Raw genomic sequence first — 15,428 nt, 5'->3', positions numbered from 1 at the left:
AACCTCGAAAAGAAGAAAAGAGTTTTGCCCTAAGCCTTTCATAGATTTTGTCGGGCCATCTTTTAATCTGTGAGTGACACTCGCTGCTTTTTGATAGTAAATTTCCACCTGATTGAAAATTCCTCCACTAGACTGTAAGCTCTTTGAGGGTGTGGATCATGTCTGCTAACCTTATTGTACTCTCCCAAGCACTTAGTGCAGGACATTGTACAGAGTAAGTACTCAGTAAATACCACTTATGGAGTGCATTCACAGTTACACAAGTGTATCCTAAAATGAATAAATTATAACGGCAGCAGTAAATTCTACTTGAAACTCTCTCGTTAATTCAGAACAAGCAGACTTTCACCTTTGAATGGACCTAACTTCGGATGATTTTCTAAACCAAGCAACTTTGACCTCTGGTAAAATCTGATATTTTGAATTCATTTCTTGTTTTGATAAAGAACTGTGTTTTCTGTCCGCTGTCTCAGCCTGACTAATACTGGAACAACTCCACCATTGAAGGAAGATGTACTGCCAGTGGAACACCCCATTCACGCACAATTAAAGTTGCTCTTTTATCTCCTGCCGACCTTCTTCCTGCAACTAAACTTTCACTTCCTCTCTCCACCCTCTCGGTCATATTCTGAAGGGTGGAGCATTGGGTCAGCATTCCTCACCGTGACAAAAGGGAAAGTTGGAAGAGGTGCCATGGGGTGCATATGTGCTTTTTCCTTTTTAGATAGCCATCCGACCCATTTCATTGCTCAAATTGTAAATGACAACATAAAATAGTAAATTTAAACATAGAGATCTAGAGTTGGAGTAGTATCCAGGATATGAAAGGGTTGTTTAGAATCACTGAAGCATTAACATTTTGGGTTGATTTGTCTGCCACTAACTCTTACATGATGTGACATATTTTATAGATGGAGGTGATGGCCTCATATAGCAACCCTACTTAGGAGGATCCTTGGCTATCCACTTCCCAATCCACCTCTACTAACAAACTCTTCTGGGATACCTTTAGGATAAAGGCTCCATCTGGCTAATACCGCTTCCATGTGCTTCTGCTCCTTGTCTTGGTGGCTGCATTCTGATTTTGAAGCTTCAGGAGTTTCTACTTAGCCCTTTCTTCCTGAAAGGAAAACCTAATGTCTAATGGCTTTAATTTTTTCATTGTTTTGATCTGATCTGGTGGAAACACTTAACTTAGAATGGCAAGAAAATAAAGGAGCCCCAATGTCTTGGCAGTAGTTGAGAAAGATAAAACCAGTAATAGGTTATGAAAAACTTGTAATGGCTTGAAGAGAAATCTGTTCTCCCCAACAACTTTTACTGTTTTATTAGTAGAAAATATTTTGCCAGAAGGAAACTTGGTCCTGAAAAACTGGCAATTTTTTTGATAGGGTTTCAAAATGTGGAGTTCCGGCCAAGTTAGAGAAGGGCTGTAAACCAATCCAAACCTTTTTTTTTTTTTTTAAAAAAAAAAAAGAGGTTTCTTTTTCATTCTGTGCAAGTAGTTACTTGGAGATATTACAGATTTTTTTCATCAAAAAACCCCTCATCTTGGGTGCTGCTTGTCAGTATTGTCAAGCAAGCCTATAAAGAAGAGAAATTCAAAGTGGATTCTAGTACGACCATGTTTTTGCAACTTAGGTGACTTAATTCTCAAATATAACTTTTGTAATCAATCAATCGTATTTATTGAGCGCTTACTGTGTGCAGAGCACTGTACTAAGCGCTTGGGAAGTACAAGTCGGCAACACATAGAGACATAGAGACAGTCCCTACCCAACAGTATTTGATTGATTGATTGATTACAAAAGTTATATTTGAGATAACGAGAGTGGGTTGGTTCAAAGGGTGTGCCAGCGTTGACTTCAGAGGGTTGAATGAAGCTGCAGAAGAGAAATTTCTCAAAGTTTTGCGAGACCTGGATTTAAGCTTTGGCAAAACTGCAGATGATACAACTTGTGCTTTTTGGAGCTTATTGGAGCTCAAAGCATTTTGACCCTGTTTTTGAAGCCAGGCCAGGTCTCGAAGCAGAATTAGTCAATATTAGTATTAGTCAATAATACAAGGCCCCTTAGTATTTCCTGGTTGAATTAATCTCATGTAGACTTAGACTACAGTGCCATCCGGTGCCCGGGAAGGGTGTCTGCTCTGTACATGGCATTCCTTACCGCAGGAATCGAGAAATACAGTAGCGCATGCAAAGAGAAAAAACAGTCGGCTAGGGTGCTCAGCTTTACAGATGGATTTCTGCTGCATGTGAACCTATTAAAAATCAGTTATGATTCTGGTGACTCCCACTGCGACAGTCACATTGATAATGACAACCACTGATCAACCATCCTTTTGACTGACGGTATTGAGTTACACACTAAATGGGGAAAACATTTGTTTTTTCCACTGACATTTCCCTAAGACTAAAATGCAAGAGGATAGGAATAGGAAACGTTTCTCCGTCCTGTGTCACGGGCAGACGTGATGGTTAACTTTCTCTTGATGAGTTCTTGAAGAACTTCTTTTAAACCTGTTGAAAAGAATTTTCCAATAATACCAAGGAGCAGCATGGCTCAGAGAAGCAGCATGGCTCAGTGGAAAGAGCCCGGGCTTTGGAGTCAAAGGTCATGGGTTCAAGTCCCGGCTTTGCCAGTTGTCAGCTGTGTGACTCTGGGCAAGTCACTTAACTTCTCTGGGCCTCAGTTACCTCATCTGTAAAATGGGGATTAAGACTGTGAGCCCCCCGTGGGACAACCTGATCACTTTGTAACCTCCCCAGCGCTTAGAACAGTGCTTTAAACATAGTAAGCGCTTAATAAATGTCATTATAAAAAAAAGGAAGCGGCTGAAATGAATATAAATGATATTTACAGAAGCATGGGATGTTTAGTTCATAATATATGAGATGTTTCTTGATCAAATTTGCTCCCCTTCAAACTTGAACTTTTCACTGATGAAAAGTGCATTTAATGCCTAGTTGTGACATTTCAGCTCAGAAATGTGCTCCATTTTTCACCTTAAGGAGAATCTGTGCTAAATGCTATCTTGAATACTGTTTTTCCAACAAATAAATGACCAGGTTTCTATTATTTGAAAGAGGTTCCCAGTTGCAGAAACACCGTGACCTAGTGGAAAGAGCGGAAGGCTTGGGTTCTAATCCCAGCTCGGCCATTTGCCTGCTGTGGGACCTTGGGCAAGTCACTTCACTTCCTGGTGCCTTAGTTTTCTCATCTGTAAAATGAAGATTCGATACCTGTTCTCCCTCCTACTTAGACTGTGACCCCCATGTAGGGCAGGGACTGTGTCTGATCAGATGATCTTGTATCTACCCCAGTGCTTGGCACATAGTACATGCTTTCCAAATACCGTTATTATTATTATTACTACATAAGCTGCCATAAAAGCTCATTTTGAGGCCTATGTGGCATGTGAAAGCAGAGTTTGATTCAGGCAGGGTGTCAGATTCCTTTGGAGGAGGATCTCTGGGAAGGAACATTCAGGGACAAGATGCGAGAGATGCACTATCTGTCTTTAAAAAATATTAGTCTGTTCATAATGGGATACCTTGAGAGAGGACATAGACAAGAGGTGATTGTTTATCCTTTCAAACAATTGAGCTATAAAAAGGGATAAGCCCATTAAACTGAAGGACATCTTTCATTTAATGCTACAGTGAAAAATGTTAAGTGCAGCCAGAATGTGTACAAGTTTTCTGTCATGGACAGATATCATGAGGTTTACTCTTTCTTATGTTTCTCTCTTTCCCCAGCCCCCGTCAGATTGATGAATATTTAGAAGAGCTACTATAATGCATGAGGACAGAGAAAACTAGTGAATGAAGAATTGTGCCATGCACTGAACAGTTGGAAGCTCAGGTGTGAAGCTTGGTGAAAAATGTCTGCTTGTAACACCTTCACTGAACACGTTTGGAAACCTGGGGAATGCAAAAATTGCTTCAAACCAAAAAGTTTGCACCAACTGCCACCAACTTCTGAGAAAACCTCCATCACCCACAGCCAAGTGAAAACCAATGCCAACCACAGTAACAACCACCGGGTTAGGAATACGGGAAATTTCCGGCCCCCAGTAGCAAAGAAGCCCACCATAGCTGTGAAACCTACCATGATGGTGATAGATGGGCAGAATATACCTGGAGAAATAAGCACCCCAGAACACTGTGAGAACAAGCCAGTAATTTTAGGGTGGAACCGAAACAGGACTGCCGTGACTAAAAAACCACTTAACAATAATAACGAAGATGACATTGAAGGATTTAGCCACGTCCACGGGCCTTCTGGCAACAATGAAGGTGTAAGTAAGGTAGCAAATAACAATAATGGACTGACTGAAGTGTTAAAGGAGATTGCCGGTTTGGATACCACCCCTCAGTTAATAGGAGGTGAAATCAACTCAAGAGAAACATTCTTGGGAAGGATCAACAATTGCTATAAACGATCACTGGAAAGGAAGCTTCCCCCCAGCTGCATGATAGGTGGGATGAAGGACAGTCAGAGTAAGCACGTCATTCTGAGCAGCAGCACAGAAGTGATCAGCAATGAAGGGGGCCGGTTCTGTTACCCGGAGTTTTCCAGTGGGGACGAGAGTGAGGATGATGCGTTTTTTAGCAGCATGCAGGAGGAGCATGAGAGCTGGGATGAAAGCGATGAAGAATTGCTAGCCATGGAGATCCGCATGCGAGGGCAGCCTCGCTTTGCCAACTTCAGGGCAAACACCTTGTCTCCTGTGCAGTTCTCTGTGGGCAAAAAATGGAACACGGTGCCCCTCCGAAACAAGTCACTCCAGAGGATCTGCGCGGTCGACTATGACGATAGCTACGATGAAATTTTGAATGGTTACGGAGCAGGCTCTGTGAGTCCTTATGGGCAGGAAAGCCTACAGAGTATGGTGTCGTCTGATTCTACGTCTCCCGACTCTTCACTGACAGAAGAGTCTCGCTCTGGGACTGCCAGTAGCTCATCGCAGAAACTGTGTAATGGGGGGTTGTCACCCGGCACCCCAAAAGAAATGAAGGGCATCCAGTCGATTGAGCCAGGTTATGAAAGTCTCTCTGAGAGTCAGCAGGTGAAGGACACTCCAAAAAGCCCTACCAAGCTCCCAGAGACCCATAAGGCAGTCCTTGCTCTCAGACTGGAGGAAAAAGACGGCAAGATCGCCCTACAGACCGAGAAGCAGGAAAACAAGAGCTCCATAGATGTTGCTGGGCAAGCAGTGACGATAAATATAGTACCCACAGAGGAGCAAGCAAAACCTTACAGAGTAGTGAATCTGGAGCAGCCCATATGCAAGCCGTATACCGTAGTTGATGTCTCGGCGGCCATGACCCAGGAGCACATGGAAAGACAGACAGAAAGTACCAAAACGAAAAGCCCATCCTCTTCCCCAAATTCTCCCCTCACGTCTCTCACTTCGACAGCGGGGCAAGCAAACGCCCATTTAAAGAAATCCAGTGCGATCCGATACCAGGAAGTCTGGACTTCCAGCACCAGCCCGCGACAAAAGATACCTAAAGTTGAATTAATTAGTGGCGGTTCAGGACCAGTGGTTCCTCCACGGAAGAGCTGTCATAAATCAGCCCCTACTTCACCCACAGCCACAAGTATTTCGTCCAAGACTATCCCAGTTAAATCACCCAATTTGTCCGAGATAAAATTCAATAGTTACAATAACGCCGGGATGCCGCCTTTTCCCATCATTATTCACGATGAACCGACTTACGCTCGGAGCTCTAAGAATGCCATCAAAGTTCCCATCGTAATCAATCCAAATGCATATGACAATCTAGCCATCTATAAGAGTTTTCTGGGAACCAGTGGAGAGTTATCCAACAAAGATAAAACCACTAGCGTAATAAGCCACACTTATGAAGAAATAGAAACGGAGAGCAAGGTGTCCGATTGCGTGGGTAGTAAACCCACTGAATTGCCCTCAACTAAAGGGTTCTCAAATAGCCCAGAGCGCAAGTTAGGGTCTGTGGCTCAGAAGGTTCAAGAGTTTAACAACTGCCTCAGCAGAGGTCAGTCTTCACCCCAGAGAAGTCACAGTTCTAGCCACGGCTCCCCTGTAAAAATCCAGAAAACCACTCAAGAATCCACCACCAAAATAGAAGCCTCTCAGGAGTCTCAAGCATCTGGCGGCAGCAACAGGGAGAAAGCAAGTACAGTGCTTTCTCAGATCGTGGCTTCCATCCAACCCCCACAGTCTCCTCCCGAAACCCCTCCGTCTGGCCCCAAAGCTGGCAATGTGGATGAGTTATATGCTCTTCCTCCAGATGCAGACACCACTGAAAATACACCAGTACGGCCCAGTGCTCTCTTTACGTCACAGCCCAGCAGCGAGACGGAAGTGCTCCAGTCGGCCGAGAGCCCTCCCCCTAAAACGCAGAAAGATCCACTTTCAAAGCCAGTTGGTGCTCACCCCTCCAAGCCAGTTACCAGCCCTTACTCGGCCAGCCCCAAAACAGAACAGGCACCCCCTTTTCCTCCTCCACGTTCCACCTCCTCTCCCTACCACGCGAGCAACCTTTTGCAGAGGCACTTCAGCAACTGGACCAAGCCAACCAGCCCCACCAGGTCAACGGAGGCCGAATCGATTCTCCAGCCCGAGGGCAGACGAGCAGCCGACGCCAAACCCAAGCGCTGGATATCATTTAAGAGCTTCTTCCGCCGCAGGAAAACTGATGAGGAGGAAGACAAAGACAAAGAGAGAGAGAAAGGGAAGTTGGTTGGCCTGGATGGGACGGTCATCCACATGCTTCCCCCACCTCCTGTCCAACGCCATCATTGGTTCACAGAGTCAAAGACCGAGGCGAATGAGAAGCCGTCCATCATTTTCATGTACAGGTGTGAACCTGAACAGATGGAACCAAACGCTGACCAAAACAAGACAGGGGTGGAGCAACCAGCCATTAAAAATAGAGGAGATTTAGAAGAAAAACTCCCGCAAGACACTGGTATTGAAAAGAAGAAAAGAAGCCATTCCTCTCCTCCTCAGATTCCCAAGAAAATTATCAGGTAATCTGCTCCGAGTAGTCTCCTCTTTTATTTATAATAATAATAATAATAATAATGGTATTTACTAAGCACTTACTATGTGCAGAGCACTGTTCTAAGGGCTGAGAAGATGATCAGGTTGTCCCACGCTGTCAACTGTACTGCCAAAGATAAGGAGTTAATGTATGGTTTACATTTTGATTGGCTAAATTTCTACAGTGTTTGCCATTTATATGATGGCTGTTTACATTTCCCAACTGCACAGGGTGATCAGCATCAGTTCTTGGACTGTGTTCTTGGATTATGAAACTATTAGTGTGATCTTTCCAAGATGAGCAGGGTTGGTACCTCTGGATCTTTAGCCTGAGCGTAGCTTTCTGCGTTTTGGTGAATGCGCAGTCTTTTGGAGGGCTAAATTAATAGACAGAAAATGTATTTTTTGAAGTGATGGCATGAAGAGGAAAGAAAAATAAAAAAATAATGGTATTGTTCACCTTTTTTTAGCTACCATGAATTTTTGAGTAATTGTTTTTCAGTTTTATGAAAATGTTGTTCCCAGCCTAGTTACTGTCTTTTAATGGTACAAAGCAAATCACCTGTGCAGTCTGGCGACCTAGCAGGAGAAAATAGGGGTATATTCCAATTAGCATAGCTCAGGAATGAGATTTTTCCACATGAATTCGCTGGAATTTCTTTTGCTCTTTTGTAGTGACTGGTTTCCTTAATTTAACAGTTATACCAACGATGTAGTGTAATCAGGCTTTTCTTTAATGAATGCAAGATTAAAAGAAGGTAGATTATATTCTCATTTGTAGGGATATAACCATTTATGGTTGAAAAACTAAGTGCTTTCTTCTCAAATCTGTGAGAGGTTTTAGTGCCTATAAAATTAAGGAATTATTAGCTCTGAGTAGAGTTGCCTATAATGAAGTTATTTTCTAGGCCATGGTGAACTCCCAGTTCTCCCACATGCCACCAACCTCCTAACCACCCCCTGCTGTGTCTGACTTGATTATCTTGGATCTAACCTCAGTGCTCAGTGCAGTATTTGGCACATGGTAAGCACTTAACAAAACACCATAATTATTATTATTATTTTTATCAGCAGCGGACTGGTAAATAAAACATCCAGGGCACCTGAGTCTGGCCTGAAGGAAGCCTGCTATTCTGTCCTGAACCACTCTCAATAAGAGACTGCCAACCAAGGTAGATAGATGGGGCCACATTACCTAGGGTTTTGGAAATACATAGTAAAAAAGGATGAAATTAACAAACGAGTTTCTTTGGGAAAAGTATAAATTAGAACTGACATAGAGCAGCTGCTAATGCCTCCACTTTTCTCAGGAAAGTGCTAGAGTGTTTTGATATCCATCTATTTTCCTCTCAAAATGAGTTTTTTCTCCTTGTCCCAGCCAGAATAAAAGCAATTCCCAGTTTTACTTGAATCTAGTCACCATTAGAGAAGCCACTCATAATGTGTTGGTGCAGGGTAAATTGAGTGCAGGTCAAAAATTTTTTTGAAATTTACTTGGGCCTCAGTGTTGCTAATGATATTTTACACAACCATTAATAATAGGGGAATCTGCGCCTGGTCCTTTTGTTGTCTGTCTCCCCCTTCTAGACTGTGAGCCCGTTGTTGGGTAGGGACCGTCTCTATATGTTGCTGACTTGTGCATCCCAAGCGCTTAGTACAGTGCTCTGCACACAGTAAGCGCTCAATAAATACGACTGAATGAATGAATGAAAGAGGGACTGAAAAACCCAGGCTGGGATCAGAGTTTGGCATTGGACTATGGCCTTGTGTACAATTTCAAATTGGCCCTGGAGTCCACTCAACTGTCAACCGATGTGCAGAGATGCCGGTGGCCCTGGGTTTCCTTCTTCAGCCAGTCCCCCCACACCTGCATGGACTGTAGATATTCATCATCATCATCATCAATCGTATTTATTGAGCGCTTACTATGTGCAGAGCACTGTACTAAGCGCTTGGGAAGTACAAGTAGAAGTAGATATTGCCCTGAAGCCAGCCAAGACGGCAGCGGAATAAAAAAGAGGTTGAAGAACCATCTCTATCAGGCAGATTGGCTAATTTCAGGTTCCCCAGGGTAGGCTTAGGGGCAGTGGTGCATGGCTCCCTAAAATTTGTTTTGTCTGCTCGCTGTAATCCTTGCTGAGGGTTAAACTTGCCTTCTGGAGGTTCAGGCCAACAACTTCTTATTGACCTTCAAAAAGAAAATGTTCTCCTTGTGCAGACCTGCCCCTGGTAGTGAACATTTTCACAATGAGGAATGGTTTTACTGTTGGCATTTGAGGAGAGAGGGCAGAGGTAGTAGTATCCTCCAATTGAAATGGAGTACATATATGCAGCATATTTTACTTACAAAAGAGGCAGTTTAAACACTTGATAAAGATTACATACAATTGAGTGGCCAGATAGTTCATACAGATCAATAAACTGCTTTAGTTCTTCATTAAGTTAGGTGGTAGTGCATTTATCCATACCCTACTAAACAGAGCTGCAGTTAAATAAATTCCACTCAGTTGTCCTTTATATGTATGTTGGGGTTTTTTTTTTTGTTTTCCCCCTTTTGTTCCAGCTGTTAAATAAGTAATGAATTCAGACATTATTCTGTCTTGCCTCTTCTCTGAAATTAGGAGTCTTCCGACCAAGCAGTATTGTTTTTGAACTGTTCACTAGCATGACGTTTGTTAGAGAAAAGCAGTTGTGTGTTAGGACTACAGACTGACTATAGAATTGTCTGTTAGGACTATTATCAGAGATACTCTTTGTCTCAGGTGACCAGAGTCAAATGAAGTAGGAACCGGGGATTTGAGATGTTTTTCCCAGAGGAGGGCATGTCCTGTTCTCTTTTAAAGGCATGCGGATCTCGAAAGATGCAGAGCGTTTTGTTGGGTTTTCACTAATTGTCTACAATTACTTAGGTACCCCTACTTGATATTTACTTGTAGTAACTTTGATAGGAAAAACTTCCTCACCAAATGCCAAGGCTTGCATTTCCTACTTGAAGGCAGTGGAATCATAGAATTGTCATCCGCAGCTGGGAACTCATAGTGGGAAAGAGAGAAAATAAGAGATTTTATGTTAGTGAATTAAGACCTAAAACCAAACGTTGTACGAGTGAGGTATTAATAATAATAATAATGATGGCATTTGTTAAGCGCTTACCATGTGCAAAGCACTGTTCTAAGCACTGTGGATGGATCGGAGCAGAGGCAAACGGAACGACCTAGTCGTTCAAGGGAAAGGAATGCCACTTTCAGGTCACTAATATGATCTGATTCCAGTTGATATCAAACAAATCTCATTTCCATCTCATTATTTATTTTGGAGGCCAGAGTGAAGTACGTGTAGTGATGCCCAATTATTTATTTCCTTTTTCTGGAGGCAGCCATCCCGGCTAACATGAGCTCTGGAAGTATATGCAGCTTAACCAAAAAAAAACTAATCAGGCCACCAAGGCAGGGTTATCATCTCACTCTCAAAGAAAAGTAAGGTCCTTTGTTTGTGTCGGGGTGTTTACATGGCTGGTAATCTTGTTTCCCTGTGGAACAGCGTGGTTTACCAATGTCTGCACCTTTCAAGCACATGAAGAGCTTCATTCTCAAAAGGCTTTGAGGGGGGCCTGCAGTGAGTTACTTGGGCTAAGCATGTGATTGCCCAAATTGTGGGAGCCTTTACTTTCACAAATGATAAGTAATGGTAAGTTACAAAGAGAAGTACCTAACATCACAGAAGCTTCGAAATGGGTTTGGTGCTCAAATTCAGTTTTCCCATAACAGACAAATATGAAAATTTAGAAGGAAAACTGGCATGAGAAACTTAATTTTATAGAATGTTTGCCTCCTAAATAGATTGTCTATAGTAGAGTATTATGCCCTCCCCAAGAACTACTTTCTTACCAAACTTTCTAGGGGAGTTTGTCTAACTTTGCTGTAGGGGATTTTCCCCAGGCTCCATCTCCAATTTCATGGCTATCTGCTTTATTAAAGCGAGGCCTTATCAAGGTCATTGTCTCATCCATAGGACTAAACTGGTCTATAAGGATCAAATTCTCATTTCCTATAAAGAAAAGGGACTATAAAAAAGCTGGAAGAACTTTATTGCCCTTGTGAATTTCATGTTTTTTGGTATTAAAGAATAAGAGGTTGGCTCTATCAGCATTTAATAAGATAGCAAATATACATTTGACACTATTCCTAGAGTTTGGTTCAAGCCAGGCATGGAGCCCTTGCTTTGGATTTCTGTTCTGGAGGAAAATAGCATTTAAAAAATCTTATTACTAATCAGAGAATCAAAGAATACTGAAGAATTTAGCAATTATATGGGTTTTTGATATCTTCAAAGTACTTTTCTGTAATCCTTCCTTGCCCCTGGGAGGAAGGTAGTACTAGCCCCATTTTACAGATAAGAAACTATAGTTCAGAGAGGCTAATTGACTTGTCTGGAGTCACAGAATGAAGAGGATTCAAAGCTAGAATTAGTACTTTGAAATCTCACGGTTTACTTCCTTTTATAGTTTACTAGAACTCTAAGATTTTTACAATTAATCTCAAAATTTAGATGGCTTTAAATAAACTGTGTATGTTCACTTGTTTAGTCTTGTGGATTTTAGGGTACCTTTTCAAAAATCACACAGTACTAAGTACAGTATCAAAAGTGATTCGGTAGTGATTTAATGCCCTTTTAATAAAGCTGAAAATACTCAATATTTGTGTTGTTCATAACTCTCTTCAAAGCACTTTATGTGTATTTCCTAATTAATCCACACTCCTGCAAATGTCACTACACCCATTTTCCAGATGAGTAATTGGAAACTCAGGCGCGTTAATGAGTCAGAGGCAGAGCTGAAATTAGAAAGCTAGGGCCCTGGCTCCTCTTCTCGGACTACATGGCCACAGTTTCAGTCCTTGATTGCTTAGCACAACTGTAATTTATTGATTAGATTAGTCAGGTGATATTTAGTGCCATAGACAAGCAGATCACCTTCCATAGACAGTCCAATGCCTCTGTGATGGTGGTTCATTAACCTAGGGAAGAAAATAAACAACAAAGTTCTGAGAATAAGGATGAATTGCTCCCTATTTTGAAAGTCCAGGAAAAAATTTCTTGTGGGCCATTTTTCCCAATTGGACACTTGGATTTAAAAGCTTTTGATCTCTTGGCCTTTTCCTCACATAACGTTCCTTATTTTAACTCCCTTTTTTTCCTCTAAAATGCACCTCTTAAGGCCATTATAATATTTCCTCCCATTCAGAGGAAAATAAAAAATTACTTTGGAGCAAATACTGTATAAAGCCCTCAAAAATACATAAGGACAGTATCAAAGAATACACGGGTGGAAGTTTTACCATCAGTGAAAGACTTCCCTTTGAACTAGGGTTTGAAGGTCATCATCATCAATCATATTTATTGAGCACTTACTGTGTGCAGAGCACTGTACTAAGCGCTTGGGAAATAAAAGTTGGCAACATATAGAGACAGTCCCTACCCAACAGTGGGCTCACAGTCTAGAAGGGGGAGACAGAGAACAAAACCAAACATATTAACAAAATAAAATAAATGGAATAGATATGTACAGGTAAAATAAATAAATAAATAAATAAATAAATAGAGTAATAAATATGTACAAACATATATACATATATACAGGTGCTATGGGGAAGGGAAGGAGGTAAGATGGGGGAAAGGAGAGGGGGAGGAGGGGGAGAGGAAGGAGGGGGCTCAATCCTAAAATAAGGTCCTAAAATAACTGTTCCAGCTCACCTGAGGCCAGGTGGGAGATTCCACAATTATTGATGAAGTCTTTCAGTATACAGTAGCATCACTCAAGAGCTTTGCAAAAAGAAGCATTTTATTCTCTAGCTTAGTCTGATGCAACCTTGGGCAACTGGTCATCTCAGTTTATTTTTCCTTGCAAAACCTGAAATTCTTCGATTGAGAATAAAGCTGAATTTCCCGAAGGGATTCCATTCTGTTTTGCCGTGGGAACTAGGTGGGAGGAAAGGGGGTGTGAGAAGTGGTTTGTGAGAGGAGCAGATGCAGTGGGAGCAGATGCTATTAGTCAGCAATACAATTGGAGCCGGGGAAGGGATAAAGGAACTCTGGCCTGCTATCTGGCTTTACAGCTCACTAGACCAAGAGAGCAGGCAGACAGCAGAGAAGGGGGTGGGAGAAAAGATAAATACCTGATGTGCCTAGTGCCAAAATGGTATGGGGAAAAACCCAGGATAACCAAAAAAGATACTTGACCACTACCTGTTCTTAGTCACCCCAAAAAATAGGTGAGTGACTGAAAAACAGGTTTATGGTCTTTTTCCTCCCCCCCCCCCCCCGCCCCCCAACCCCTATTGTTTTCAAGTTCACTTTCTAGAAAATGAGTGTAGCAGGATTTCACCACATTCTAGTGAAACAAAGATAATGATGTTGCTGTATTACCTAGCCTGTATCTGTGAGAGATGTCAGAAAACAATCATCTCCCTGTAATGGCTCTATAATCCCTTTTCAGATGTCACCATCAAAAATAAACCTGCCTCCATTTTATAAAATAGATGAACCCAGTTCTGAGATTTCTATTTCATGGGTTTTAGAAACCAAAGCATTTCTGGCATCAGTTAATTTTTCCATTATTTAACGTCACAAAGAGCATGCTGAAAATGATGTGGGATAGCATGTGGTTTAATCTCTTACCTCGCTTTTGGTAACTTGATGCCTTAAGGTAATTTTTAATTTGGTGTCCCTTACTGTAAAAAGGGAGCTCTGACAATACCAAAATCATCATCCATTACAGATCTTAAAAATGGCTTCCGTCTTCCCTGGCCAGAAATATCACCTCTTTTGTACCTATAAGAGGCAGCTTTATTTTGCCTGGTATTTCAGATTTTGTTTGTAAGAATTCATTGGAGTTTAGTTAAAGGTTAATCGTAATTCAAGTTGCAGTGTGTGGAATGGATAGTTTGAAGTTAAAGACTACAGAAGGCTTAGAGGAAAATTGAAGACACAGAGATAGTGATCAATGGATAGGACACTTTTTTTTTTTAGCTATGAATGCCAATGACTGGAAAGTGTAGAGAAATCAAATTGATGACCCGGAAAATAAGAAAGGATTAAGAAATGTCAGATTGGCGGGGGTCCTGGAGGCATAGGGGTGGGAGAAACTGAGATTTTCTTTTCTTTCCAGTGGATTACAAAGGTGTTGGATTTGATAACTTTGAACTCTGTTTCCGGCCTGTCATGCATATAATATTTCTTCCAAAGCCCATCACAGAATGCACCCACAGGGATGTGCAGCTCTTAAAATCAAGAACAAAGCTGGAAAATTATGTTCCTGCTATTTCTGAGTAATTTTCAGGGTTTTAAAAGAAATTTTATATCTATGTTGTCTTTTCTATCTTTCTGGCTATCAAGGTGATCCTCAATGTTAGAAGGAGGCTGAAAATGAATTTAAAGTGTTATACCCCGTGAAGGTCATAGTTCCTTTCCCAGACACATTTTATTCTTTCTGCCCCTGTGGAAGCTGAAAAGCACTATATCTGGAGTCTCATTGAGCCCAAGTTGTGGGAAGACTCAACCACAGAAAAGACTTTTTAGCCTTTTCTAATGTGGAATTAGATCCACTTTTTTTTAAACAAAATGCCTACATTAACGTCATTTTTAATGAAAATCTGCCCTGAGTGAATTCACAAACAAAAATGGATTGTTTTATTTGATCATGTAATGATTAATCATGCCACCTGAGTAAACCATGTGAGTTCGCACAGGAGACTACCTTTTTCATTTTTGAGTTATGTATAAATATTGCAGGGTGTTGGGAGATAAAATTCTGGGGGGAATTTGTTTACGTAAGAGACTAATTCCGAGCAGTCTAATTATCTCCGAGGAACACCTAGATTTCCACAATTCTAATGAATGAGACAGTGACAGAGACATGCACCTTAAAAGTATCTGCTCAAAAGTTGTCAGAAAAGTTCAAATAAAAACTAATGAAAAACTAAGGCAGACGAGTGATATATTATTTGTTAGAGCTTAATCTACCGAACTAGGGATGTTTGTGTTTGCCTTTGGTTGTCATCAGCAGGATTCCTACACGATGAGTAAGTGACAGAGCTGGAAAGAGAACCAGAAAGTTTGTAAAATGCTTTGGTATAAAGCCCTGTCTCTCCTAAATTGGCTCTCACCTCGTTGAGTCTCCCGACTTGAGTTTAATAAACAGAATATCTCGAGTCAGCCGTGATTTCCTTTTAATGTTCCATTTGTCATTTCAGGTTCCTCATTTTGGAGGTGCTGACTTACCGCTTTGTTCTTTTGCTGTTTTCTGACACTTTTCACCCCCGTCACTAAAACTGAGTATGTCCAGAACTCTATCAGAGACATAAGTTTCTTTTCATTGGAAGGCCAAACTAACGATA

The 15,428-nt window shown here is 41.5% G+C and overlaps 1 protein-coding gene across 1 annotated transcript in view; it reads left to right on the top strand.

Moving 5' to 3' along the window:
* PEAK1 (pseudopodium enriched atypical kinase 1) overlaps positions 1-15,428 on the top strand; it is a 182,819-nt gene that overhangs the window by 137,226 nt on the left and 30,165 nt on the right. Inside the window, exons 5-6 of the mRNA XM_038767609.1 lie at positions 333-404; positions 3,761-7,022. Coding sequence (XP_038623537.1) covers positions 3,886-7,022 — 3,137 coding nt within the window. The 5' untranslated portion in view covers positions 333-404; positions 3,761-3,885. The remainder of the gene's footprint in view (positions 1-332; positions 405-3,760; positions 7,023-15,428) is intronic.

Source organism: Tachyglossus aculeatus, chromosome 26 (genome assembly GCF_015852505.1).
Source record: "Tachyglossus aculeatus isolate mTacAcu1 chromosome 26, mTacAcu1.pri, whole genome shotgun sequence".
In the NCBI taxonomy this organism is placed as follows: Eukaryota; Metazoa; Chordata; class Mammalia; order Monotremata; family Tachyglossidae; genus Tachyglossus; species Tachyglossus aculeatus.
This window is presented reverse-complemented; position numbering and strand designations above follow the sequence as displayed.